Raw genomic sequence first — 23084 nt, 5'->3', positions numbered from 1 at the left:
ATGTTGAATATATTGGGTGTGCATATTGCAGAAAAGCAGAAAGTGATGCAAATGTTTGTTTAAGCTGTGAGTCTGAGCAGTTCACTTATAATACTCCAAATTAAAAGTAAGACTTTAAGTCTCTGTCTGTTGGTACTTATTCTTATTAAAACATTGTAGTGAGCTACTCACACTGTTTTAAATCTGTGTACACATTCACAAATCTCAGGACATACTGTATTTTCAAATGTCGTACTGTACGTTTTCAGTATTGAAGTCCTAATTTAATTTCTATGGGCCACCAGGTTTTTCTTTGGAACAAATTGATGAATAATTCACCTGTCAGCATGGGCAGAAGTAGCCACCAGCTAAACTTCATTAACAGAAAAGAGGTGTTGCAGTACTGGCCACACTGCTTGAGTGCCTCTGACAATTGATCGTTGCCTCTGTTTTTTAAATAAAATATAGAATAAAAGATAAATGAGCTCACACAGAATCCCCACTTAGAGTATCTGTTGAGAGATATGTCAGCAGTATTTTTTAAAGGAATTACAAAGGGTGCTTGTCCTTTCCATCACTCACATTTTTCCAATCATTCTGTGGATTTGAACCAGCAGCCTGAAGGTCACACGCCTGACTCTTTAACCTTTAGACTACCACTACAGGGAACAGAATCTATAATCTTTAGAGTGGACAGGCATGCTGTTTGTTCAGTGTATTGACACATGGCTCAACCTTCAGAGGTCTGTCTTTGCTGTCCCCTACTTCAAAGGGATGTTTGGTAATATGATTGCTGCTATACATATTTCATGAGCTTCTAAATATTGATGGAATACTGAGTAGTATAAGTTGCAGCAGAGGAGTAAGGACAGATTTGTCCTCCCTCTGGCACTCCCTCCATCCTCTTTGATGGCTATTTCAGGTTAAATATGACCCTTCTCATATGTGCCACTGATTGCAGTTCACTTTTTCCTGAGCGTGTGTGTGTGTGTGTGTGTTTGTGTGCATCATGCACACTCCTTCCCACATGCATGACAGATTTAATAACAACATTGTCAAGCTAGTGCACCCATATTGTGATATAACATTAGAAAGATGAAATGTGTAGGTGTTGTGACAGGTTCAAACATAAATTTAAAAACTCTGGCTCCACATTTCTCTCCTCCTCCGTCTCCTCCGCAGCCTTTTCATCCCATGGTAAACCTAGTGTGCAGCGCAGACCTGAGGATGTTCCTATGTGCCCTGTACGCCCCGGTGTGTACTGTCTACGGCCAGGTGTCCATGCCATGTCGATCCCTCTGCCACCGGGCCAAGGATGAGTGCCACAAAATCATGGAGATATTTGGAGTAGCCTGGCCAGATGACATGGAGTGTAGCAGGTGTGTATGTGTGTATTACATTTTAAATCAACTCAGTACTTGGAAAATATAAACAATGTCATCTCAAACAAGGTATTGAAGCATCTGAGATAATACAGCTGGTAATGTTATTCTTGTTGTTTTATTTTGCATATATATAATGTATATTTACCCAGGACATTAGCATATCTCAAGTCTGCACTGTTCTTGTGCTTCCATTCCAACTTAAACCCCACATCAAACCAACCTAACTCTAAACCTCAGCATCTGCCACTATTCTTACTTCTTTTGACTGTCACCCCTAGTTTCTTCTTCCTCGACACCGCAGAGCTCCCTTCCGATCTTTTCTAGCTCACTTTTTTGTTCTCTCAGTTCAGCTGTCTTCCTCATATCTGGTGATGTATAATCTGTCTATTAAACTACATGATCTGACTTTGTAATATTTTTTCCTAGGTTCCCAGACTGTGATGAGCCCTATCCTCGTCAAGAGGACCTGCTAACAGGCTCTGACCCCACTGACAAGTCATCCATGACTGTCCAGAGAGACTACGGTTTCTGGTGCCCCAGAGAGCTCAAGGTCGACCCAGACCTGGGTTACACATTCATGGGCAGGAAGGACTGTTCTGCCCCGTGCCCCTCAATGTTCTTCAACCAGCAGGAGCTGACCTTCACCCGCTACTTCATAGGAGTCGTTTCCATTGTGTGTCTGTCCGCAACGCTCTTCACCTTCCTGACGTTTCTCATTGATGTTACCAGGTTTGAATGGCTGAATGTTGTATGATATCTATCTATCAACTTATTGAGTACGATCACTTCCAAAACTCAAGAAGGACCAAGAAGAAAACAGAATGTACAATTAAAAGAAATATGACTTGTAAAATAATTGTACAAATTTAAGTGGAAGCACAAGAAAGTGGAAAGAAAATGTGTTCATTGTTATTTTATCTTGCTTTCTTTTGTTGTTGTGTTTTTTACCTCATTAGGTTTCGATACCCTGAGCGACCAATAATCTTCTATGCTGTGTGTTATGTCATGGTGTCGCTGGTTTTCTTTCTGGGGTTCCTGTTGGAAGGCAGAGTAGCGTGCAACGCAGTCAGTCCTGCCCAGTTCAGAGCTTCAACCATAACACAGGGATCACACAACAAGGTGAGAGCTTTAGTTAGTTTCCATCTGGTATCACCACAATAACATCACACATCATTTGCCTTTTAGGGAAAGGCCTGTTTGTTGTATGATGAAAATTGTATCCATTTACATTATAAGCTTTCCTCAGTGTTTTATTTTTTATTTGTAGATACTGTGAATAAAACCAGTCAGCCATTTATTCTCACATATCATAATGAATTTGATAGTGATTTTTAAGTAGCAATTTGAAACATTCTACTCAAAATGTAGGTTTTATTAACTCCAGTAAAAAGCTTATTAGATGATAAACTTTATTAATTAAGTTTAATTAATCATAAATTCTCTAGTTAGCGATCTGATGACTTCTCCCACATGACTGATCAAAAGTTATTGCTCCCACTCTCTCTCAGGTATGCACCCTGTTCTTCATGGTCCTGTATTTCTTCACCATGGCTGGCAGCGTGTGGTGGGTCATACTGACAATCACTTGGTTCCTGGCCGCTGTACCTAAATGGGGCAGCGAGGCCATTGAGAAGAAAGCCCTCCTCTTCCACGCTGTTGCCTGGGGGCTCCCAGGGGTCCTGACTGTCACCCTGTTGGCCCTGAACAAAATTGAAGGAGATGGGATCAGTGGAGTGTGTTTCATAGGGCTGTATGACATAGATGCCCTGAGGTGGTTTGTTCTGGCACCGCTCTGCCTCAACGTGGCGGTGAGTACAGTCAGAAGATAAATGAGTAGGTGGGCGGATGAAAGAGTTGGAGTAGGATGGATGAATGGGTGAACAGATTAATGGGTGGGTGGATGCAATGATACAAGAGTGGATTGTATGCTGGAGTTATGGAGACATGGATAGATTAGTAAATGGATTGGTGGATGGTTGACAGTATTTTGGCCTGTGTGGCTGTCAGTCATTCAGCTCTTTAAAAAAACAATCTGTCATTTTAATTTTGTGTACTTGTCATTGAGTCTAACTTCTCATTCATCTTCCTGTCTTCAGGTGGGTGTCTCTCTCCTGTTAGTGGGCATTGTGGCTCTGAACCGGGTGCGCATGGAGATCCCTCTGGAGAAGGAGAACCAGACCAAACTAGTCAAGTTCATGATCCGAATGGGAGTGTTCTCTGTGCTCTATCTGGTCCCCTTGTTGACTGTGATTGGGTGCTACCTGTACGAACACACCTACCGGAGCATTTGGGAGACAACGTGGATGGAGGAGAACTGCAGGCGCTATCACATCCCCTGTCCATACAAGGTAGAGAGAGAGGCAAGTGAGAAAATGTGTGAGGCCATGTAATGTTGCTATGCTTGCAAGATAAAGTATGTGTCACTGGTTAATAGGGATGTATTTCATTTGTAAAGACTTTTTGTGGAGGAAAGCTTGCTGGGGTAGGTCTAAAGCAAGACTGAAGGATCAGAAAAGACACCACCAGATTATCTGCATGTTAACACAGTGCAAATATAAGTAACTTTAAAAGTTGTGATCAGTTGTACTGTAACTGTATATTTAGATCATCTTGTAAATTTCCCGGATATCACCAGATAAATACGCCTGTTGAGTAGCTCATCAAAACTATTCTTCTACCTTCTGTCTGAAAACAGATGGCTTCTCAGGATCTGCCTGTCAACTCAGCTGGACATTGAAAACAAATACACAGACACACTCTTGTCAAGATATCCAGCTGTATTCTTATCACAACACTCTCTGTATCTCACTCACTCACTCACTCACACAGTGTGTGTTGCCACACTGCCAACGTTAGCTGGGGTGAAGTACAGAGTTGCCCACTGTGTTTTCCTCTTCTCATTAAGTCACTGGGATACCTTGTATGTTTATTAGAGAGGACAGGTGTGTGTTTATTTGTGTGTAAGAGTAGTAAACATACCACGATCAATGAGGGCACAAGATGCTTCTCCATTGAAAGGATTCCATAGAGGTACACACATACTCAAGAATGGGTGCCAGTTTTTTAAAGGATAATTCCGCTTTTTATTTTACAACTTTTACAACATTTTTGTAGCTTTGGCCATCATTTCTGTAAGTTTTATGATAACAATGTATTCACTAAAGTATTTGCTGAGATTTGGAAACAAGATAGCATTGCTACCGCAAAGTCGAAAGGGCAAAAAACATGAAATAAGTTTGACTAACCTATGGAATAGTTTACAACCTGCATTATCACTTCTTGTTCTTGCCCCGTCTGACTTATTATTACAATGTCCCTAATCTCAACAGTCGACTTGAATACAGTGCTATTATTACCATTAGACCAAAATTGTACTAAACTGAAATAACCCTTTAATCAGCAGAGACTCTGTGTGTATGTGCATGCTTGTTTGAGTGAGTGAGTGAGTGAGTGAGAGGGCTGGTAGTTGCACATGTGTGTGGCTGAGTGAGTAGGTATTTGTAAAGGGAAGGGGGCAGAGCGCAGTATGCATCATTAGCTCAGCTAATACAGCTCTTAAGACCAACTCCACACAAAGCTACCATCTCGGTGTTACACTCCGTTTCTCCGTCTCTTTCACTCTCTCTGCTGGTTCTCACACACTTATTTCTTTCTTTCAGTCTCCCCGTTCTACCCCTCTGCTCTCTCAGGGCTTGCTCAGTCATGCTCTGCTGCCTGTACTCTATAACGTCTTTGTAGCGGTTATGTAGAGTGGTGTTTTATACAGTCTGGTGCTAAATTAATAACCAAATGTGCACAATGCAGACACACTCCACTGCTTTCTGTCCCATGCATATACACACAAGGCAACGGAAGCTTTTTATCAGTTTCTCATTTAAATCATAAGATATCAAAACCTTTACTTCAGGCGTTTATGTTTCCATTTTTCATGATTATTAAAGCTGAGTGCTGTTACAGTGGTTTTATGATAGAAAAGTGTCAGCTAATTTGTGACTGACAGACTATATGAGAGGGGGGTGGAGGCAGGTGCAAGTGCTTATGTTACTTGTTAGTGTATGTGTGCATGCATGTGTCTGTAGCTGTGTGTGTGAGAGAACTCATGAAGAGAGACCCCCTTTATGACCTGTTGTAGCTCTGGAATTTCAATATTGCTATGTGTTATGTGATCTTAACCCTAGTGGGGTTTGCGTGTGTAAGAGGGTACGATTGCATGTTTTTGGATAATTGAATATTCTGTGGGCATTGTTCAAGTTCAAGTGACTTTATTTTGTGTGTGTGCATGGGTGGTAATTTACTGAAGGCTCAGGGCTTCTTGTTTTATCTCAGGACCTAAATCTGAGACATTTAATCTCAGCCTGGGTGAGACAGACTAAAGCTAATTAATACATACCCATTCTTCTGGCCCCTGGTTCTTTCAAAAACAAGAAGCACCTAAGCTTTCTAAAAGTCCTCCTCCCCTAGGAGTTGTCTCAGGAGATGGTGTGAGTGTTAAAATGCTGTGTGAATAGCATCTTAACCAGGATATAATCTTAATGGGAAAGTTGATTGTACAGATATAAATTCTTTAAGTGCTATACCAAGTCTGTAACCACTACACTTTGTGTCCTCAATCTTAAAAGGCCACCCGTAGTCGTACATGTAACTACAAAAAATGTGACAGTTGATATTGTCTCTCTGTAATCGTGTAACCACACTGATTCTCTGATTTTGCTTGAATTAAACGTTCCAACCACACATTTAAAAACATGTCCTTCCAAACATGGAAATTCAGTCATTATCCACTTATTATCCACTTCCATGTCAGTCAAAACTCAACTGAGCAAACAAAACATAAAATGCCCATATTTGTGTATTTTTCATACAGTACACCCCACAGCACCCTGACAGTGTGAGAGCCACTGTCTGTGATATAATGAGCAAATTATTCTACTTGTGAATTTACAGTGTAATGATTTGTTTTTACTTTTAATATATTTTTATGCTTGTTTTGGTGCTGCCTAAACATCACTCTATTAACTCAGCAGTATGTTGTTAACATGGCAGTTGCTGTGTGCTTGATGGTTCCTCAGTTTTATCTTTCAGAAAGATAAAATCATGACTTTGGGGTGAACTACTGTATACCTCACATTTAAATATACTTTACAAACTCCCTGAGTTTGCACTCTGTTTGTCTTGAAACTCAAAGCAGTTCTTAGCGCTTAGATGTTTCAAAACATCAACAGTTAGGAGAAAATTTGGGGATATGGATTCTATAAAATTAGTGTAATTTTAAATCAACTATACTTATTATTTACCAAGATACCTCTCAACCTCCACAACTGCTGTAAACTACTGCCCTCTGGTGGAAGAAACTGTATCCTGCAACAAAGTTCAAGACCACATCTGAGGAGAAAGCAGTTGCTGCACATCCCAACTGCAGTTCAGCTGCTGAAGCAGCTGGGTTTCTCCCCTCTTCCATCATTCAGACTGACTGGGCTAAAAACACTTGTCAGTGCTGGATACCTTTGGTCCACTTAATGTGCAAGTCGTTTCAGTGGCATCCTAGGCATTTTATATTTCTGTTATTATTTACTGTGTTATTGTTGAGGAAATATTTGTCCTGCACTGCCATACTGTTCTGAAAAATAAGAAAAGCTTTTCTCTTCTTCTCGCTCTCATACATTTCAGGCTGTATTTTCAACACCCTCTGTTGTCTTGATTGGATGATTGTGGAATTAATATTTAATATTTCCACCCTTTGCTGCATGTCATCAACTCTCTCTCCCCCTTTCCTGTCTATCTTCAGCTGCACTATCAAATAAAAAAGGCCAACAAAAATAAATTAAATAAAAATATTTCTGTTTCTCTGATTAGGTGGAGAAGACCAGCCGGCCAGTCATGGTTTTGTTCCTAATTAAATATCTGATGATGTTGGTGGTGGGGATCCCCTCTGTTTTCTGGGTGGGCAGCAAGAAGACCTGTTTTGAATGGGCCAGTTTCCTGCATGGACGCCGACGCAAAGAGTAAGAGAGATTGGATGATTTTTATTTGTTTTTAGTCCTGCCTCTCCCCTTCCTTGTATACTTTTGTGTGAATGCTTATTAGGCCAGATTTTAAGGACAGAATTAAAACAAGTTTGTGAGAGCATGTGTACTGCATGTCTGATTATGCTATTAGATAATGATTTTGCATCTTAAATTTTATTTTCCATATGTACGTATGTACATTCAGAATCACTACTCATAGTACACTAAGAAACACACACTTGCACACATTTACTCGCAGTATTTGTCTCCATGGTGACACAAGGGTATCCTCTGCACCTGTGTCATCTCACCCTCAATAACACATTAACCCTCTCCTTCTCTTCTGTTCTACTGCTTCTCCTCTGCTCTGCGTCTCCCTCACTTCCCCATCTTTCCTTTCACTTTGCACTCCTCCTTGCATCCCTCTGTCCCTCTTCTCCTCTAACCCTCCACTCGGCACCTCTCCATTTCTCTCCCTGCTTTCCCCATGTCTCCTCCCTCTCTTCATCTCTCTCCTAACCCACTTCCTCTTCCACTTCTGTGCTTACCACATCCCAAATGTCTTCCTATTCCCCTCTGCCCTCCCCTCCCTCTATCTGCTCTTTCGGGATCTGCCCCCCTGTTAACTATTTCCCCTGCACCTTCCCCTTGTCTCCCATTTGTAAACCTCTCACCCCTGCCCTCCCTCACCCTCTACTCTCTGCAGCAGTGGGGTGAATGAGTCTCGTCAGGTGCTGCAGGAGCAGCCAGACTTTGCCCAGTCTCTGCTGCGTGAACCCAACACCCCCATCATCAGGAAGTCCAGAGGAACGTCCACTCAGGTAAGACTGCAAACACACCAGTATCAAAAGTAATTATTGTAGTACTAGTTGTAGAAGCAACAGGATAAGCAGGAGTAGTATCAGTAGTTGTAGTTCTTGTAGTACTATTTAGTAGTAGCTCCAGTAGACAGTAATAGTTGAAGTATCATTTAAGATAAAAACACACGAAACCTGTGTGAATCCTGTATGGATTGAAAGGTCAATGGAACTAGAAGTCTGTGCATGCCAAAAACTGAAACCAGAACTAGGCCCGTACCTGCGTTTTTAAGACCCAACCTGACTGTCTAATTTTAGACCGACTTGAGACCAGAAGCTATATTGTTGCTTTATTTCATCCATTACTGTCCATTAGCTCACCAGGCTAAATTGTCTACACTCTTGGGCATTGGGCATCGGGCATCTACTTTCAACACATGACACGCGTGGACGCAGATGATTGCCACAGTCAGAAAGAGAAATAAATTTTTCACTAAATTACATTTGAAACTATCAAAATCAAAACCTAACCCGGTTCCAGAGCTGTATGCAACAAGACGGCCTGGGTTAGGTAACAGAACTCTTAACAGGTAGTAGTACAAGCACATTAAATCATCAGTTTACCTGAACACCTTCTAATATGAACTCTCATCCTCCTGTAGGGCACCTCTACCCATGCCTCTTCCACCCACTTGGCTGTTCTGGACGACCTCGACGAACCAGTCAGAACTCACCACGGCCACCCCACCTCCACCAGGAGTAAGGCCAGCAGCGTCCACAGCAAGGCCAGCTACCACGGCAGCCTGCGCCGCACTCGTGACGACAGGTAGAGCAGGAAATCCATGACTTCTCTGTCAAAAGTTGTGAATTAGATGAAACTAAGTCTTTCTCTCCTTTGCCTCTCCTCTCTGTCTTATGTCTTCCTCTTCCTCCTCTCAGGAGTGATACTATGGTTTACCGAGGTACCGAGAAGCACAGTTTCCATGGCAGCATGCCACATCTCGATCACCCGCTCTCCACTCACAGCAGCCTCCATCAGATAGACAGCCACTCAAGGCACGGCAGCCAGCGAGACGTATCCGAGGCCCCACCTACCCTCATTACCCACGGAACAACGGCGAGTGACAGCCAAACTGCTGAGAACGATGGCACCAGCGCCTGAGAAGAGCCATGAATTTCACAGGAAATTATTGTAAGGATGCTGTCGATGCCTTTTTAAAGGAAGATTTGCTCCCGGCAGACACACGCCCGTCAGTTTAGTGTGTAAGTGTTGTCCTCTATGAAGATGGAGAATGTACCAGTGAGTGCTGTGGTGGTGATTTATGGTGTTAGTTCCTTGCTGATCATTTGTTAGCAGTGTGGCTAAAGGCTAACATAGTTCAGTCTGTGAACTTGACTGATCTCTCATAGATTCAGTTAAGTTTCACTGTAAGCCGGACAGGTTTGTTTACTTAATTATTTGAATTGACACAGCAGATGACTCCTGAATGCTCAACTCAAACAGGCTGGGCCAACAAGAATAAATCCATCTCCTCAGACGTTTGGCGACACCAGTGATGCTGACATTATTCAGGGATCTTTTTGTTTGTACCCTGGTAAACCAGAGCTAGCACTTGATAGGAAACACCAAAAAAGTGGAAAGGAGAAGTCGTCATACTTTATGGACAAGAACACTTAGATTAAAATAGTTTCCTGCAGGTGTACACCGTACAATTCATCAGATCCCAGATTTGGAGAGCAGCATGACCAGTCTTATGGTGGCATTATTTCCAAATCCTGATCTTTCACCATCTTGCAGGACCTACGTGAATATTATTAAATATGTGAACACTGCCGAGTATTGCTTTTGTAACTGGTTTGCCCACTCTCTTGGTAATGTCTCATAGAATTTGACTTATTTCAGTATCAGTCTTGACTGAGACGATTATTCCCAATCTTTTTGTTCTGGACTGCAGCTCTTAATGAATGATGTTTATCTTTGTGTGGCTTCAGAGGCCGACAAAAAGGGGCTCAATGTGAAATCGTGGACCTCTCTGTGGTTTAGTGGAATATTTTTATACTGTGAAAATTGTCTGTCTGCTGCTGAAAGCTTCATTTTGTTAGTGTGTGTGTGTGAGAGGGAGAAATAGAGACACAAGTGGTCATATATGTTTTAAACTTCACCCCTCCAGTGGTGAAAAGAAAGCATGATGGAGGGAGCTGAAAGATGAAAACTTGTGTAACCCAGAATGTAAAAGGGTTGTTTCAGACTCAGAAAGATGGAGATATAATACAGACATGGTCGGGTGAAATGAGCTGGAATAACGTGTGCACTTAGACACACACTTGCATTTATTCCAGCTCAGACTTATTTTTGCCCTCCCAAAACCATTTTAGCTTGACAGACAGAAGAGGCAGCTTTGGAAACAAGCAAGATGACAGTTTACTTTTTGAACAGTTACACGTTCAGTCAGTTGTCGCCAACCAATCTGTGTCATAGAATCCAGAAAATAAACAGAATAAGAGTACTGATAAAAGTTAGTATTGTAACCCAAATTCAGGTACATGTGCATCACTACATATAAGCCTCATGGCTGCATAGACTGGAGTGCAATTTCAACATGAAAACCAATAACAGTGCTTCTATTTTAAAATCTGTCGTATACATGTGGCTGAACAGTTGTTTTTTTTTTTTTTTTGAGAGGAAGTGCTTTTTTTTCTAATGTAATTTTCACCACTGTACTTGAGATGAACCTAAACTGCTACTGTACATGCTCTTTGCTCATGTTTGTTTGTGTTCAGACATAGAACTCAGACTTACCCAAAGTGGTGCAGACAATTGGCAGTGAAACTGTAGGAAAAGAAATGGTCGCTTTTGGTGCATTGCTACATTTTCTCTGACATTATTTTACATTTAAGTAAATGTTACAGCAAGTGCGTATTGTAAATGTTTTTTTATAGTTTGTGTTTTGTTCCCAGTCCCTGAAGACCCAATTAACCTACCTCACCTGTACCCTCGGCCTTCTCTGTACCTGCGCAAACACACACACACATTATTGGGTGCATTTTGTAAAGTAAAAAAATTGTTGTAAACTCAACGCGAATAATCGGTTCAGTAAAAATGGTGGTGCTTATTTCTGAAGAATCTGAACATCTGTAACCCAAATCAAACAGACTTCAGTTGATACATGGGTTCTGCCTTCTAACACACACACACGTTTGTTTCACTATCCCCTTGGGATACAGTCATTGACATAATGCTATCACTAGTCCCTTACCCTAACCTAATTGTAACCTGAATCCTAAAGTCTTAACCCTCAAAAAGCAGTCTCTACCTGTGGGGACCTCAATTTTTGTCCCCATGGATTAGTGTGCATTCAGGTTAAAGTCCCCACTGGGATATAAGAACATGAAAAATACACACACAACCTTTTACTTCTATCTTTGTGAGGACCATCTTTGACATAATGCATTCCCTAGCCCCCTACCCTAACCTTAACCCTAACAACCGAGTTTTAACCTTCAAACACACACACACATATATCAGTAGGATATCTGTAGCTAGCTGTCTGTCTTCTAACAGTTGGCTTTGTGTTTTTATAGTCTACCTCCTCAGTTCAAATGTACCTAGCTAACTCTCTGGCCTTTCACTGCTGCCTCTCTCCTTTTGTCTGTCTACACCTGTTTTAAATTTCTCATGACCAACTCCCTACTGTCAACTTGTCTGCCTGCATATCTGTTGTACTGTACATAGATTTTCTGTCCTATCCGATGACTAATCTGCCTCACGTCTGCCTTCTGCCTCTCCTGTAAATGTGCCCACGCTGATCTTTTTTTGGACCTACAGCAACTGTCTGTACTCTTACAATTCATGACTGCTTACAAACATTAACCGTTGTGCTTTTACCTCTATATTGGACATTACAATGAGAGATGCTGTGGTAAACACTGTCATTGAACTCAACACAATGAAAGAGGACATCTCTCCTTTTCAGTTATTAGATGTCTCATTCTTGTCTGTGATCAGTAATATTATTCCCCCAAAGTGAGACATGAGGAAGAGGAGCTTTCCTTGCTCCTTGATTTCTGATGTCATATTGCGATACAGCTTCAGAGTGAACTGCAGTCGCTTGAAAATATGACATCATCAGTGATGGTCCAAAAACATAATAATATTGTGAATTCTGAAACTTGAGTTGTATTTGCGTTTTAATTTATTTGCAGTTTGGAACTGTGATGACTTCTTTTACATGCAGTCTAATAAACGTTTTATAGACTTCAGTGCTTTTGTCATTCTGTTAATACTAGCTTATTTATTCTTGCTGACTAATCTTGCTACCTCACCTGGTGATGGTGTAGAGGTTAAGACATCTGGATACCCTCTCTTTTACAGAAAGAAAGTAACTGCTGCTCCTTCAGTTAAAAAGAAATCCAGTTGTGTCAAATGCCAGATGTGACCTATCTTGTACATCATGCAGAGTACAACATGTTCGGTGACTTGAAGAGTTTCCATTGGAGTTAGCCAGGTTGGGTTGGACTACCTCTGCAGTAAAGAAAACCGGAGAATGAGTAGTTTATATGACAAGCTCTACTGTAATTATATTTTATTTATTTATTTGAAGCTGTAGTACACTGTTAGGCAGTTTTCCTTGATTCCTTGATGTAACTAATCTTTAAACTTACATTTTAAAAAAAGTTTATCGTATCTTCTAGAGGATCTATCAATAACATGTAAAAGTTCAGTTCAGTGACCACATTTCTTAAGCAGGTTGGCCTAATGTTATCGTTTTAGAATCAACACTATCTTAGAAACAGCAATAATTCAAACAGCTACTTATAAATGGCAGCATCTTCATCCTCCACACACTTTACATGGGAAATCTCTGCAGTGTTGTAAAATAAAGAACGACCAGAGACATTCACCTTCTTAACACTTTGTGAAAATCGGTCAAGACCAGAATCCTGATCGTTCTCGTTTCCGCCGGACGATGGCGGCTACATCTTGTTTGAGTGTGGAGACGCTCTGTTCCAGCTGCTCCGAGAAGTCCCTCAGCAGACGACTCTGCTCATCCACAAACAGCCTGAGCCCCAGCAGGTCAGACTCCTCCTGGAAACAACAGGAACACACAACCTCAAAACTAAGCTCAACAGATAACCATCCATACATACATGTGCTGTATAATCTAGGGTTTAATATTAGCAACTGACTCTAAATTCTGCTTGGTGCTTTTCCAGATAGTCAACCAAAAAAACATTAATTACAAAAACAGCAGGTGTCTCACTGCAGCCCTGATTGTAAATTCCACGACCTAAAAATGCCTTTCCTGTCTGGTTTACAAATGTTTATTTTACAGCTGGTTTTGGCGAGGTGAAAACAGCTAAAAGAAAAGACATTAATGAAATTCTCTGATTCACATTCCAAACATACCAAGCCCAAAGGAAAATCTTTGATTTGAGCAACCAAAGTAGATAAATTATTAAAATCCTCACCAGTTACCGTGGCGAGTTCACTGTAATCTTATTAAAACTTATCTTGAATGCCAGCTAAATTGTGTGCCTGACTGTGTATTGTTCTCTATAGATCAACTGTTGATTAACTATGATCACGAGGCCTTATTGTAGTAATGCTCATTAATACTTAAGCTGCACTCAGACATGGATACGTACACTGGGCCTGTGTCTGCGCAGGCGCTGCAGCTGACCCTTGACTGAGGTCATGCTGTGGTAGAAAACCTTTAGAGCACGAGCAAACTCTGCATCACAGCTGGGACGCACCGGCCGACCACGCACACTCTCCCCACCTAACACACAGAGGGGTAAACAACTGCTAAATCCTGTCTGTAAATCACTGAAAAGGTAAAGACGTGATGTAAAAATTAGTTTTAATTTGTGTTTAACATCATTTGACCATATTACCATTTCTGGCTGTGTTGAGTTGTTCTCTCAGACTATGATTTTCTTTTCTCAGTGAAGCATTAACACTCTTCAGTTCATCCAAGTCCTGTTGAAGAGCTCTCACTGAACAGCTGAGCTCTGCAGCGTCTACAGACTGCAACACACACACACTAAAGTTGCTTGGAATTTTTTCATTTCAGTCCTACAGGAAAATAAGTATGAAGAAACAAATATTACAGTTACTGAAGTTTATCCTATAATCTATGATTTTAGAATTCTACTGTCTTTCAACTTACAGCTAGGTAAATGCATAATGTATTATGTGCCTCTTCTGTAGTTTTGTAACTTTGTTAGAGCGCCATATCTAGATTTAGAAACATGAAAGACAAAGTGAAAGATCATTCCTAATGCAGGAATACACACTCAACATCAAACTCACTGCAGTGTCTGTTGGGCCTGCCTCCTCGATGATAAAGATGCCCTCTGTAGTCATCCTCACTCCCTCCAGAGATGATATCAGGTCAGTACAACCCTCTGAAACAGAAAACCAACACCTAGCAGCTTTAATGATACCTTTGTCTGTTGTACATTTACATTCATGACTTGAACATAGTAATAACATCAAATGTTTCTAACTACAGTGCAAGATGAACATTGGTGTAGAAAATTGAATTACAATTCAATTTCATCCCACTCTAACTCATCTCTGCAAGTCTGAGGGGAAGTAATATCTGATTACTGTCATTTTGGGCTGCTGCTGTGAAATGAGATCATACAGCAGTGTGATGCTGTGAAATAAAGCATTCATAACAAACATCCAATACATTTGTTTTACATGCAGCTTTTGTAGTAAATATTAACTGAAGCTCATGAGCTGGAGGCCTCCAACATACAGTAATTTCCCCATCTACCTACTGTACCTACACACACACAAAAATACAGTAAAACATTATGGAGAGTCTTGCCCAATCATCCATCCATCTCTTCATGCTCACCTTGAAGGCCCCAGAGCTCCAGCACTACAGCGCTGCTCTGCAGGTAGTCTAGCAGACGTTGGGAGGTGTGGAGGGAGGCGAAGTGAACCCTGTGATCCAACAGAGGGTTGACGTTGTGCCACACAGCCGGACTGTACAGAGACTGGCTGCAGTCAAACAACCTGAAACTGAGAGAGTGGGGGAAGAGGAAATAAGAACGAAGGTACAACAAAGTACAGTATCTCACTTCTGGCTGTATGAATGCAGAGGACAGTAATATTCCCCCTCTATCATGACACTTCCTATCATCCTATTTTCGATTTCACAGAAAATGCCAAGCGCATCAGAATCACGTCACATTTTAAGTCTTTGCTTTGACCCAAAAATCAGAGGTATGTTACCCACAACTCATGTAGCCACTAACTTAAATGATTGCTTGTCTCCAATTAATCCTAAATTCCTTGATGAACCCCTGCATGTCCCCTGTACATGTTGTGCTGTACCCTGCCTTGACCTCCAGTTCAAGATACATAGATAGATATTTGCGCAGGTACATTGGAATTCTTGTGTGCATCTCTCAAAGTCAAATTTATAAGAAAAGGCCATTTAAAAGAGCAGCATAAAAAGAAATACACTATATGTAAAAAAAAAAAAACACTTTCTAAAAATACACACTATGAATTATATAAAAATTAAATAAAAATACACCGAATTATTGCACAAAAAAAACGATGGACTGGGGAAATACTCTGTATGACAGAGATAGAGGTATTCCCGGAGAGTGAGAGGGAGTGAGTTCCTCTCTTCAGTGCCTTCCATGCCTCTACATGTAGCCCCATATGCCTCACCCAATTTGGACCCCTCTATTGTGGGCCTCTCTGATCCAGCGGAGACCACAGCACTGTTCCAGGACCAGCTGGAAGTCCAGTCGTCGACCCAATAACTCAGACGGGTCGATCATAATGTCATCCTCACCCAGAGGGCTGGAAGGTGAGAAAGAGTATTTACTAATATATCTATGTGTTTATTAGGGCTGTTCACAATGTGTGTGTGCTTCATACAGTCCCGTGGAGGTGCAGGGGACCAGCTGAGCTTGCAGTATGGCCTCCTCTGTGCCCTCTGACCCCAGCACCTGCATACAGAGATTATCAACCAAATCCCTCTGTATTCAACCACAGTGGCGACATATGTGTGTATGCAGTATATCTGTGTGTGTACCTCAAGTTGCTCTTCCAGAGGGATGCGGAAAGCCAAAGACTGAAGCCAGAGGTGAGCAGTGCCCAGAAGCAGAGGCTCCACAGGATCCCAGAACGGGTCTTTATCTCTGGGTAACGCAGCTGACAGCCGCCCTACTCTCTGACAGCAAGAACCAAAAACAACGCTACAAAACAAATACATTATACACATGTCTGCAAATCCCATATGCAGCTACTTTGCAACTGCCTATTTTTTTGCCATTTTTACAAAGATGTTTTGTTTACAGTTTCTAAAATAAGTTTGTTTTGCTTGTTGTCTGTGCTGACATTTTTTAGGCTGATTGTCTACAACATCTCTTACTACATTTTGAAAAACATAAGCGACGTTCTTTCTATTGAATTACATTGTCTCCGCTCTTCTCAGACTGATGCTGCTGGTAGACTTCTTCCATCAGGAATTTACGGTTCACAAACTTGGCCTTGGACCACATCCATACCTGGGGAGGTGAAAGTAGTGTACTCAACTCTAACTGAAATTGGAATTATAAAAAAGCTTATGAGCTAGAAACAAAAAGATAAAGACAGAGAGACAGGCCAACCTGTTTTCTTCCCATAGCAGTGACTCTGACAACAATCTCCTTCTCCAGATCATGGCCTTTTGAATCTGACAGCGCCAGATTCTTGATCTCCAACTTAAACTCTACCCCCTACAAACAGGGCAGACAGGAACAAGAGCAGGTGTTTATTAATTGTTAATACATAACCATGACCACGTGAGACCATAAAAACCAAACATATATCTGTGTTATTTGATTTACAAACATAACTGCCATCAGTAAGAACATATTAACCAAAAAAACATTTAACATAGAATGTCATTGTGAGTGAATTAGTGTTACCTTGTTCAGCTCCTGGCTCATCTGGTTGGCCTCAGCCACCATGGGCATCAGTTTGATGTAGTCGTAGAAGACGGCCAGCAGACTGGGGTCAGTCTGACTGGAGCCAGCACTGGATTCACCTAAACACAGTCACATAAATTAAATCTAACAAGTTTCCTTTACTTCCAGCTATTGATCCTCCTGCTCACCCAGGTGGATGCCCTCAGCAGCAGCCAGTTCAGACTGGAAGTAGTCGTAGTCATAGCGGCTCCAGTCATCCCCGCCCCTCTCAGAGGGATAACCAATGAACAGATAGGTACAGTTGGAACCGAGAATGAGGCGGTCCTAGAGGGAGACAAAAAAAGAGAGAAATGCTTTGTGTGTGTGTACAGTAACATACACGTCACACAGCCGTATCGTAAAGCTTGTGTGTGTGTTGAGACGGTTGAGACCCACCAGGTGCTGCAGCTCAGTTGTCTGGGAGACGCCATTGCCATTGACAATGACCTTTGACCCTGCCAGCGGGGTCAGTGTTACCCGGCGCTGTTCATTCCTGAACACAGCATGGCGCTCCTGGATCCTGACACACAAACACACACACACGTGCAAAGATGAAATTGTGTGTATAAACTCAAAGATACAAACTTTTCATGAGCGATACTTGCATCTCAATATTACTTCGAGCTTCCAGACAAGCCTATACTCATACACATCATTTTCTTCACTTCACTTATTTCTTATTATTATTATTTAAGGATCACAGGGCGTGCAGCCTATCCCAGCATGCACTAGGTGATTAGTTACATCAAGCAATTACATCATTAACATCCACTTTTAGACATCATGTATTGACTATCTAGTGTCTCTAATCTCACTATACTTGCGCTGGGTTTGTGATGTTCCATTGTTCCCTGATGTGATCTCGGTGTGATGAAAACTCACCCTAAGCCCTTGATAGGGATGGATCTTGGAGAAGAGTCACACAGGCCAATGCCCCATTCACCTGGAACACCCAACAGTGTTAATGAGTTATAATGAACATGCTGAAACTAGCGATGGGTCTGACAGACTATAATAAGCTGCTGTAGACTGAGATATTCATCACAATATAAAGAGAGGTACAGACAGATGTACCTTCCTGAATGAAAAGCTTGACCACCCCTGACAGCTGAGCGTCCTCGTTGATGTTCAGGATGTAGGGATGCATCTGCATCATCCTCCTCTCCTGACAGTGAGGGACAGACAGATAGTAAAAATATCACCTAGTACATGTCCAGAGATGTATTTATACACTAAACCTTCACCAAGTACATTTACCTTCTGTGCTCATGTGTTTTCTGAAGCTCATCTGAAACTACAGAAACTGTGTGCATCTCTGTTTGTGTATTTGGATGTTTTTGTGTGTGTTTGTGTGTATGTGTACCTGTGTAATGTTAGCATACTGTTGCTCCCAGTCCTTCAACGCCTCTTGCAGGTGTTGTTCCCACAGAGTCTGAATGGCCTTGATCTGGAGCTCATTGTGGGTCAGCAGCTGACGAAGCTCCTCTGAACACAAACACAAACACACACACACACACACACACGCTGACCTCTCTTACCTTCGCCTGCTGAATTCTCTTCTATTCTAAAAGTGAGTCTTACTGGTCTCGTCATTAGCTCTGCGCCCCTCCTGGCCCAGCCGGCTCAGTCGTTGCAGCAGTCTGGCATTCTCGGCCTTTAGCTCTTTGACCAGACGCTCAGTGGGGCTCTCGTTCACCACTGCTCGGTTTTGGATACGCTTTGCCCTAAAGACGTGAGCAAGGCAGGGTGTGAATGGGGTACAGTTGGAACAGAGGAAACGAGTGAAAGGCCAAGAATAAAGAAAGGGGAAGGAGAAGGAGGCAGAAAGAAATGACAATGAGTGATTGGTGTAAAAGTTTCAGCGTGTGCTTTTTACTATGGTGGTAACCTGATGTATTCATGATGGGTTACACTGCATTATGGTTTGTTGTACCTCTCAGCATAGCGCAGGGTAGAGAGAGACTCTTCATAGCAGATATCAGCAGGGCTCAGTGTGGCAATCTTGGAAATTAATTGATGTTAGAAATAACTTAAGTGATCTGTGTTCACTTTGAATTTACAAGAGCTTCTCTGAAGAGAAAACGCTGAACTACATTACTTAACATAATGCAGCATCAGTGCATGTTACCACTACTTTCTATAAAGTGTCTGTTACCATAACAGTGCGACTGTTGCCTCCCAGTGCAGACTGCAGCAGCTTGGTGAGAACTGAGTCTCTGTAGGGTATATGGACAACCTTCCTCCCCACCGCCACATCAGCGAGGGAGCTGGAGGAGAAAAGAGGAGAGGATGTGACAAATACTGATGAACCAAACTGAATGAAAACTAAATTAAACTAAATGCCTAGGCCAACCTGATAACGTTGCCCAGGGTGGTGAGGCTCAGGTTGATGGCTGTGCCCTCTTTGAGTCTGTCAGCCTCCGACCCTGATGACCTCTGACGCTCACTGCCAGCCAAGTCCACCAAGTTAATGTTGGACTGCTTTGTGATGTTCTCTTTGGAAAAGATCTGACAGGAGGTCACATGTCAATAACAAATGCTTGAAGAAACCTGAAGATAGCATTTCTGACATATAGAAAGAGACACCAGCACATGACATGGTAAATGACATAACTTCACTGCTAAATGTAAATGAAAGCAAATCAAGCATATGAGTGAGAAGAAATGTGTATAGACATCAGACATTTTTAGGTGCAGTGTGAAATTTTTAAATTAAATTAGTTTGTTTTGCTGGTGTGAACTTTAACTGCAGTGATTGTGGGACAGACAAATCTAAATCTAAATCCTGGAGAACATGTATGTTATGCAGTAGGACTTAACTGAAATACAGCAAGTGGAGCCACTTACCTGTTTGAGCTGGAGGATAATGAGCATGTGCGAGCGACTGCTGTTGGCGTTCATGTGAGTGGCAGCGGTGGTTCGGGTCCTGGTCCCCTGTTCCATCAGCTGCTCCACCTACATTTTAAAATTCACACTTTAACATAAGTCCAGATACAACACAAAAATACAAAACACTAACACAGCATACAGAAAGATATCTGTAATATCCCTAAACATCCCGCGTAGCTCTAGCTCTTATTTCTTCTCCTACCTGCTCTTATATTATAACTCTATGATTACAAAACCGGCAGGACACTCAGGTCACCAGTACATTGTACATAAAATGTGGACAGTTATCTATCCAGCTCCCTTTCACTGTCTCACTATGAGTCTCTCTATATATATATATATATATATATATATATATATATATACTCTCCATCCGTCTCCCTACCTGTGGTGCGCTGTCACACGGGACTGTTCGGAGACCCTCCACATAAAAGCCTCTTTGCTGCTCCTCTCTGACTCTGAGCCCCCCCGGAGTACGAGACCCCCGAGAGAGCAGGTCAACCACCTGGACAGAGAAGAGAGAGACAAAAAAAAGGATGCAGATTAAGGAAGGAGGGAACGCCGGTCATCTACCAAAGCAGTGACTTCGTATTGAATGAAGAGATGATACACAAAAAAAGACACAAAAAACAGAAAAAGAAGAAAACGGGAAAAATGACTGTAGCTGCTTTTCCCGTCTGTTACCTGCTCATTATAGATTTCCAACATACTGAAAAAGACCTGTGTAGACATCAAGAACAAAGACATTTAGAAACCACCACTGTGTGCTGATGATGACCTGAAACAGTCACGCACACACTCTTCACCTGACACTGTCTGGTATCCTGGTTTTCTCTCATGGCCTGAAACAGTCGGTCACAGAGTTTAGGAACCAGGCCTTTGTTGGGCCCATATCCCACCATCGAGTAACTCTTGCCTGAGCCGGTCTGTCCGTAGGCCAACAGCGTGGCATTGTAACCCTGCAGACATCATTTCAGGACATTCTAAATTTATCAGACAGTAGAACCTCAAAATTGTTTTAGAAACTAGCACAGAACTAAATCTGCTTGGGTACAAAAAAACACTGAGCTTTGTGATATAAATGTGAATGAAACTCCAGTTAAATACATGATGATTGCTACCTGCAGAGCATTCTCCAGTATTCTCTCCCCCAGGTCCTGGAACACACTGTCCTGGGGATAGATATTTTGTGAGCTGCAAACTTGTAATCCAGTATTGTCTTGATCAAACATTCTAGGTCTGTTCTGTATGGACGGCCTACATTTATACTGTGTAGATCATCTTCTACTATGCATTCTGCTTGTTGTATAGGGTTCACTATGTTCAGTTGGTCGTAATAAATGTACCAATTATTTGCCTGTTCTACCAGGATGCCTCGGAGCTGACCTGGTCAGCGTATCGTCCCCCAGGCTCTTCAGGCACGTAGAGGCCGCTGCGGTCTCGTGTGAAGCCGCTGTGGGACCAGTAGGCATAGTCGAAACAAAACAAACGACGGTTCTGGGAGTCACGCGGGTCCTGGATGGTGATGGAGCTTGACACGATGGAGACGATACAGCGGCTGCCTGCATCCCTCTCTCTCTGAATGGTTGAAGAGGAGGAGAAAACGAGGCTGTGGGAGGACTGAAGTTCTCATAACCACATTTAAATTGTATTTCAAGGAAAATGGGAGGAAGTGAAAGTAAAAGACTGATGTTTAATTCCTCTTTAGAAGCAGGAAGAAAATGAAGAGATCTGTCAACAGTGTTGTACAATAAGCAACTATGTGATCATTTAGTGTGATAACAATAGGTAAGTACTTAGAATCTGCTTTGTCACCACATCCATTCGTTTTTATCTGAGCTGCCCCAGGCTACACAACATCCACCAGCCACCATCAGACCAAAGCAACACAGCTGCAAAGTCATGTATGAGAATATACAACCAGCTTTTCATGACATTATTTGATACATGATATCATGAATTGCCCTGTTCCATCCCCAAATTAAGGTCACCAGAAGGCTACTGGAATTGTCATCTGACTTACTCTCTAAGGGAGCAGTTGCTGACTGTGTATGTGGTCTTTGTGGTCATTTTATCCTTCCTCAGTCATTACATCTGTTGAATTTGTTTTACACACGTTTTGCACTCTGACAGGCCTCTAAGTTAAACCCTGTATTTGTGTGTTGCTCTTATTTGTAGAAAAGTAACAAATGTGTATAAAGTCAAATCACCCTGTGTTTGTTTGCTCACACATTTGTGAATAAACGGGTGTCTCGTAGTAATTTGTGTAATATTTCCACTAATGCTACTATTAACTATTGCAAGTTTTGTAATGTCAAGGCATTCTCTGCAGTTTTTACCTTTGAAATATTAGGGTCCATTAGTGTATTTTATATATATATATATATATATATATATATATATATATAGTGATATAAGTGAATGTGATACCATCAGAATACAGTACATTGTGATATATATACATTAGGAAAACATCAGGCAAATAAATAAAGGCAAAATTGTGTAAAATAAGAAATAAATGATCTTGTATTCACTGACCTTGTTGAATGGTCGCACTCTGACGGCCACTTTGACGCAGTCCTTGCAGTGCATGTCTGAGGCTTTGGCCCTCATGGTGCAGCAGGCAGGTATCAGCACAGGAGACTGGCAGACTGAGTGAGAATGATCGGCTCCCTCACGCAGAACAACGCAGGACTGTGTCGAGTTACACGCTGACATGGACACAACCAGGTCAGTGTGACAGGTGGTGTCCATATTAGCCTGTTTGGAGGGTTGACTGAAAACATGATGGAAAAAACAGTTTATTTACTTGAATGGTGGATGTGACCCTAAACACTCGAGTCTAAACTAAAACAGACAGACTGCTACAGACTAAAATTAAATATTAACTGGTAACATGAATATAAAAAGTAATAATCAGCATTTAATATGGGAAGAAATAATATGCTTTTAATTAGCTTTAGCCTGGGGTTTTGTTAGTGAAGTGGGACAGTAGAGATAAGGTCAGTCTCACTTTCAACTTGTCAACCACCATAAATTATAGAAGA

General features: G+C 41.8%; 2 protein-coding genes across 12 annotated transcripts in view; one reads left to right on the top strand and one right to left on the bottom strand.

Moving 5' to 3' along the window:
* The window catches only part of LOC122877636 (frizzled-3-like), a 31102-nt gene extending 19823 nt beyond the window's left edge, over positions 1–11279 (top strand). For 2 of the 5 annotated variants that reach the window (XM_044199452.1, XM_044199460.1), the window contains exons 3-11: positions 1162–1358; positions 1791–2093; positions 2321–2483; positions 2873–3172; positions 3461–3724; positions 7218–7366; positions 8076–8190; positions 8829–8992; positions 9106–11279. In XM_044199452.1, coding sequence (XP_044055387.1) covers positions 1162–1358; positions 1791–2093; positions 2321–2483; positions 2873–3172; positions 3461–3724; positions 7218–7366; positions 8076–8190; positions 8829–8992; positions 9106–9328 — 1878 coding nt within the window. In that variant the 3' untranslated portion in view covers positions 9329–11279. The remainder of the gene's footprint in view (positions 1–1161; positions 1359–1790; positions 2094–2320; positions 2484–2872; positions 3173–3460; positions 3725–7217; positions 7367–8075; positions 8191–8828; positions 8993–9105) is intronic. The other 3 variants (XM_044199489.1, XM_044199479.1, XM_044199470.1) reach the window with 3 other exon arrangements.
* A 605-nt stretch (positions 11280–11884) lies between these two features.
* Positions 11885–22975, bottom strand: kif28 (kinesin family member 28). 7 transcript variants are annotated; one of them, XM_044199356.1, is made up of 28 exons: positions 22576–22975; positions 21424–21615; positions 21159–21209; positions 20844–20996; positions 20722–20757; positions 20423–20542; positions 19996–20103; positions 19502–19656; positions 19304–19415; positions 19082–19149; positions 18730–18872; positions 18512–18633; positions 18223–18313; positions 18031–18091; positions 17545–17668; positions 17298–17433; positions 17110–17228; positions 16810–16917; positions 16615–16707; positions 16233–16370; positions 16076–16146; positions 15863–15997; positions 15036–15202; positions 14480–14574; positions 14062–14194; positions 13813–13946; positions 13069–13252; positions 11885–12688 (listed from the first exon to the last, which is right to left on the bottom strand). In XM_044199356.1, exons 1-27 carry the CDS (start codon positions 22789–22791, stop codon positions 13094–13096), a joined length of 3240 nt encoding a protein of 1079 aa, XP_044055291.1. In that variant the 5' UTR covers positions 22792–22975; the 3' UTR covers positions 11885–12688; positions 13069–13093. The 7 variants fall into 7 exon arrangements, with proteins under 7 accessions (XP_044055291.1, XP_044055300.1, XP_044055333.1 ...); XM_044199365.1 differs by lacking the exon at positions 20722–20757; XM_044199398.1 differs by lacking the exon at positions 22576–22975 and having other exon boundaries at positions 21384–21566.
* Positions 22976–23084: the final 109 nt, after the last annotated feature.

This window comes from Siniperca chuatsi, linkage group LG1, assembly GCF_020085105.1.
Source record: "Siniperca chuatsi isolate FFG_IHB_CAS linkage group LG1, ASM2008510v1, whole genome shotgun sequence".
In the NCBI taxonomy this organism is placed as follows: Eukaryota; Metazoa; Chordata; class Actinopteri; order Centrarchiformes; family Sinipercidae; genus Siniperca; species Siniperca chuatsi.
This window is presented reverse-complemented; position numbering and strand designations above follow the sequence as displayed.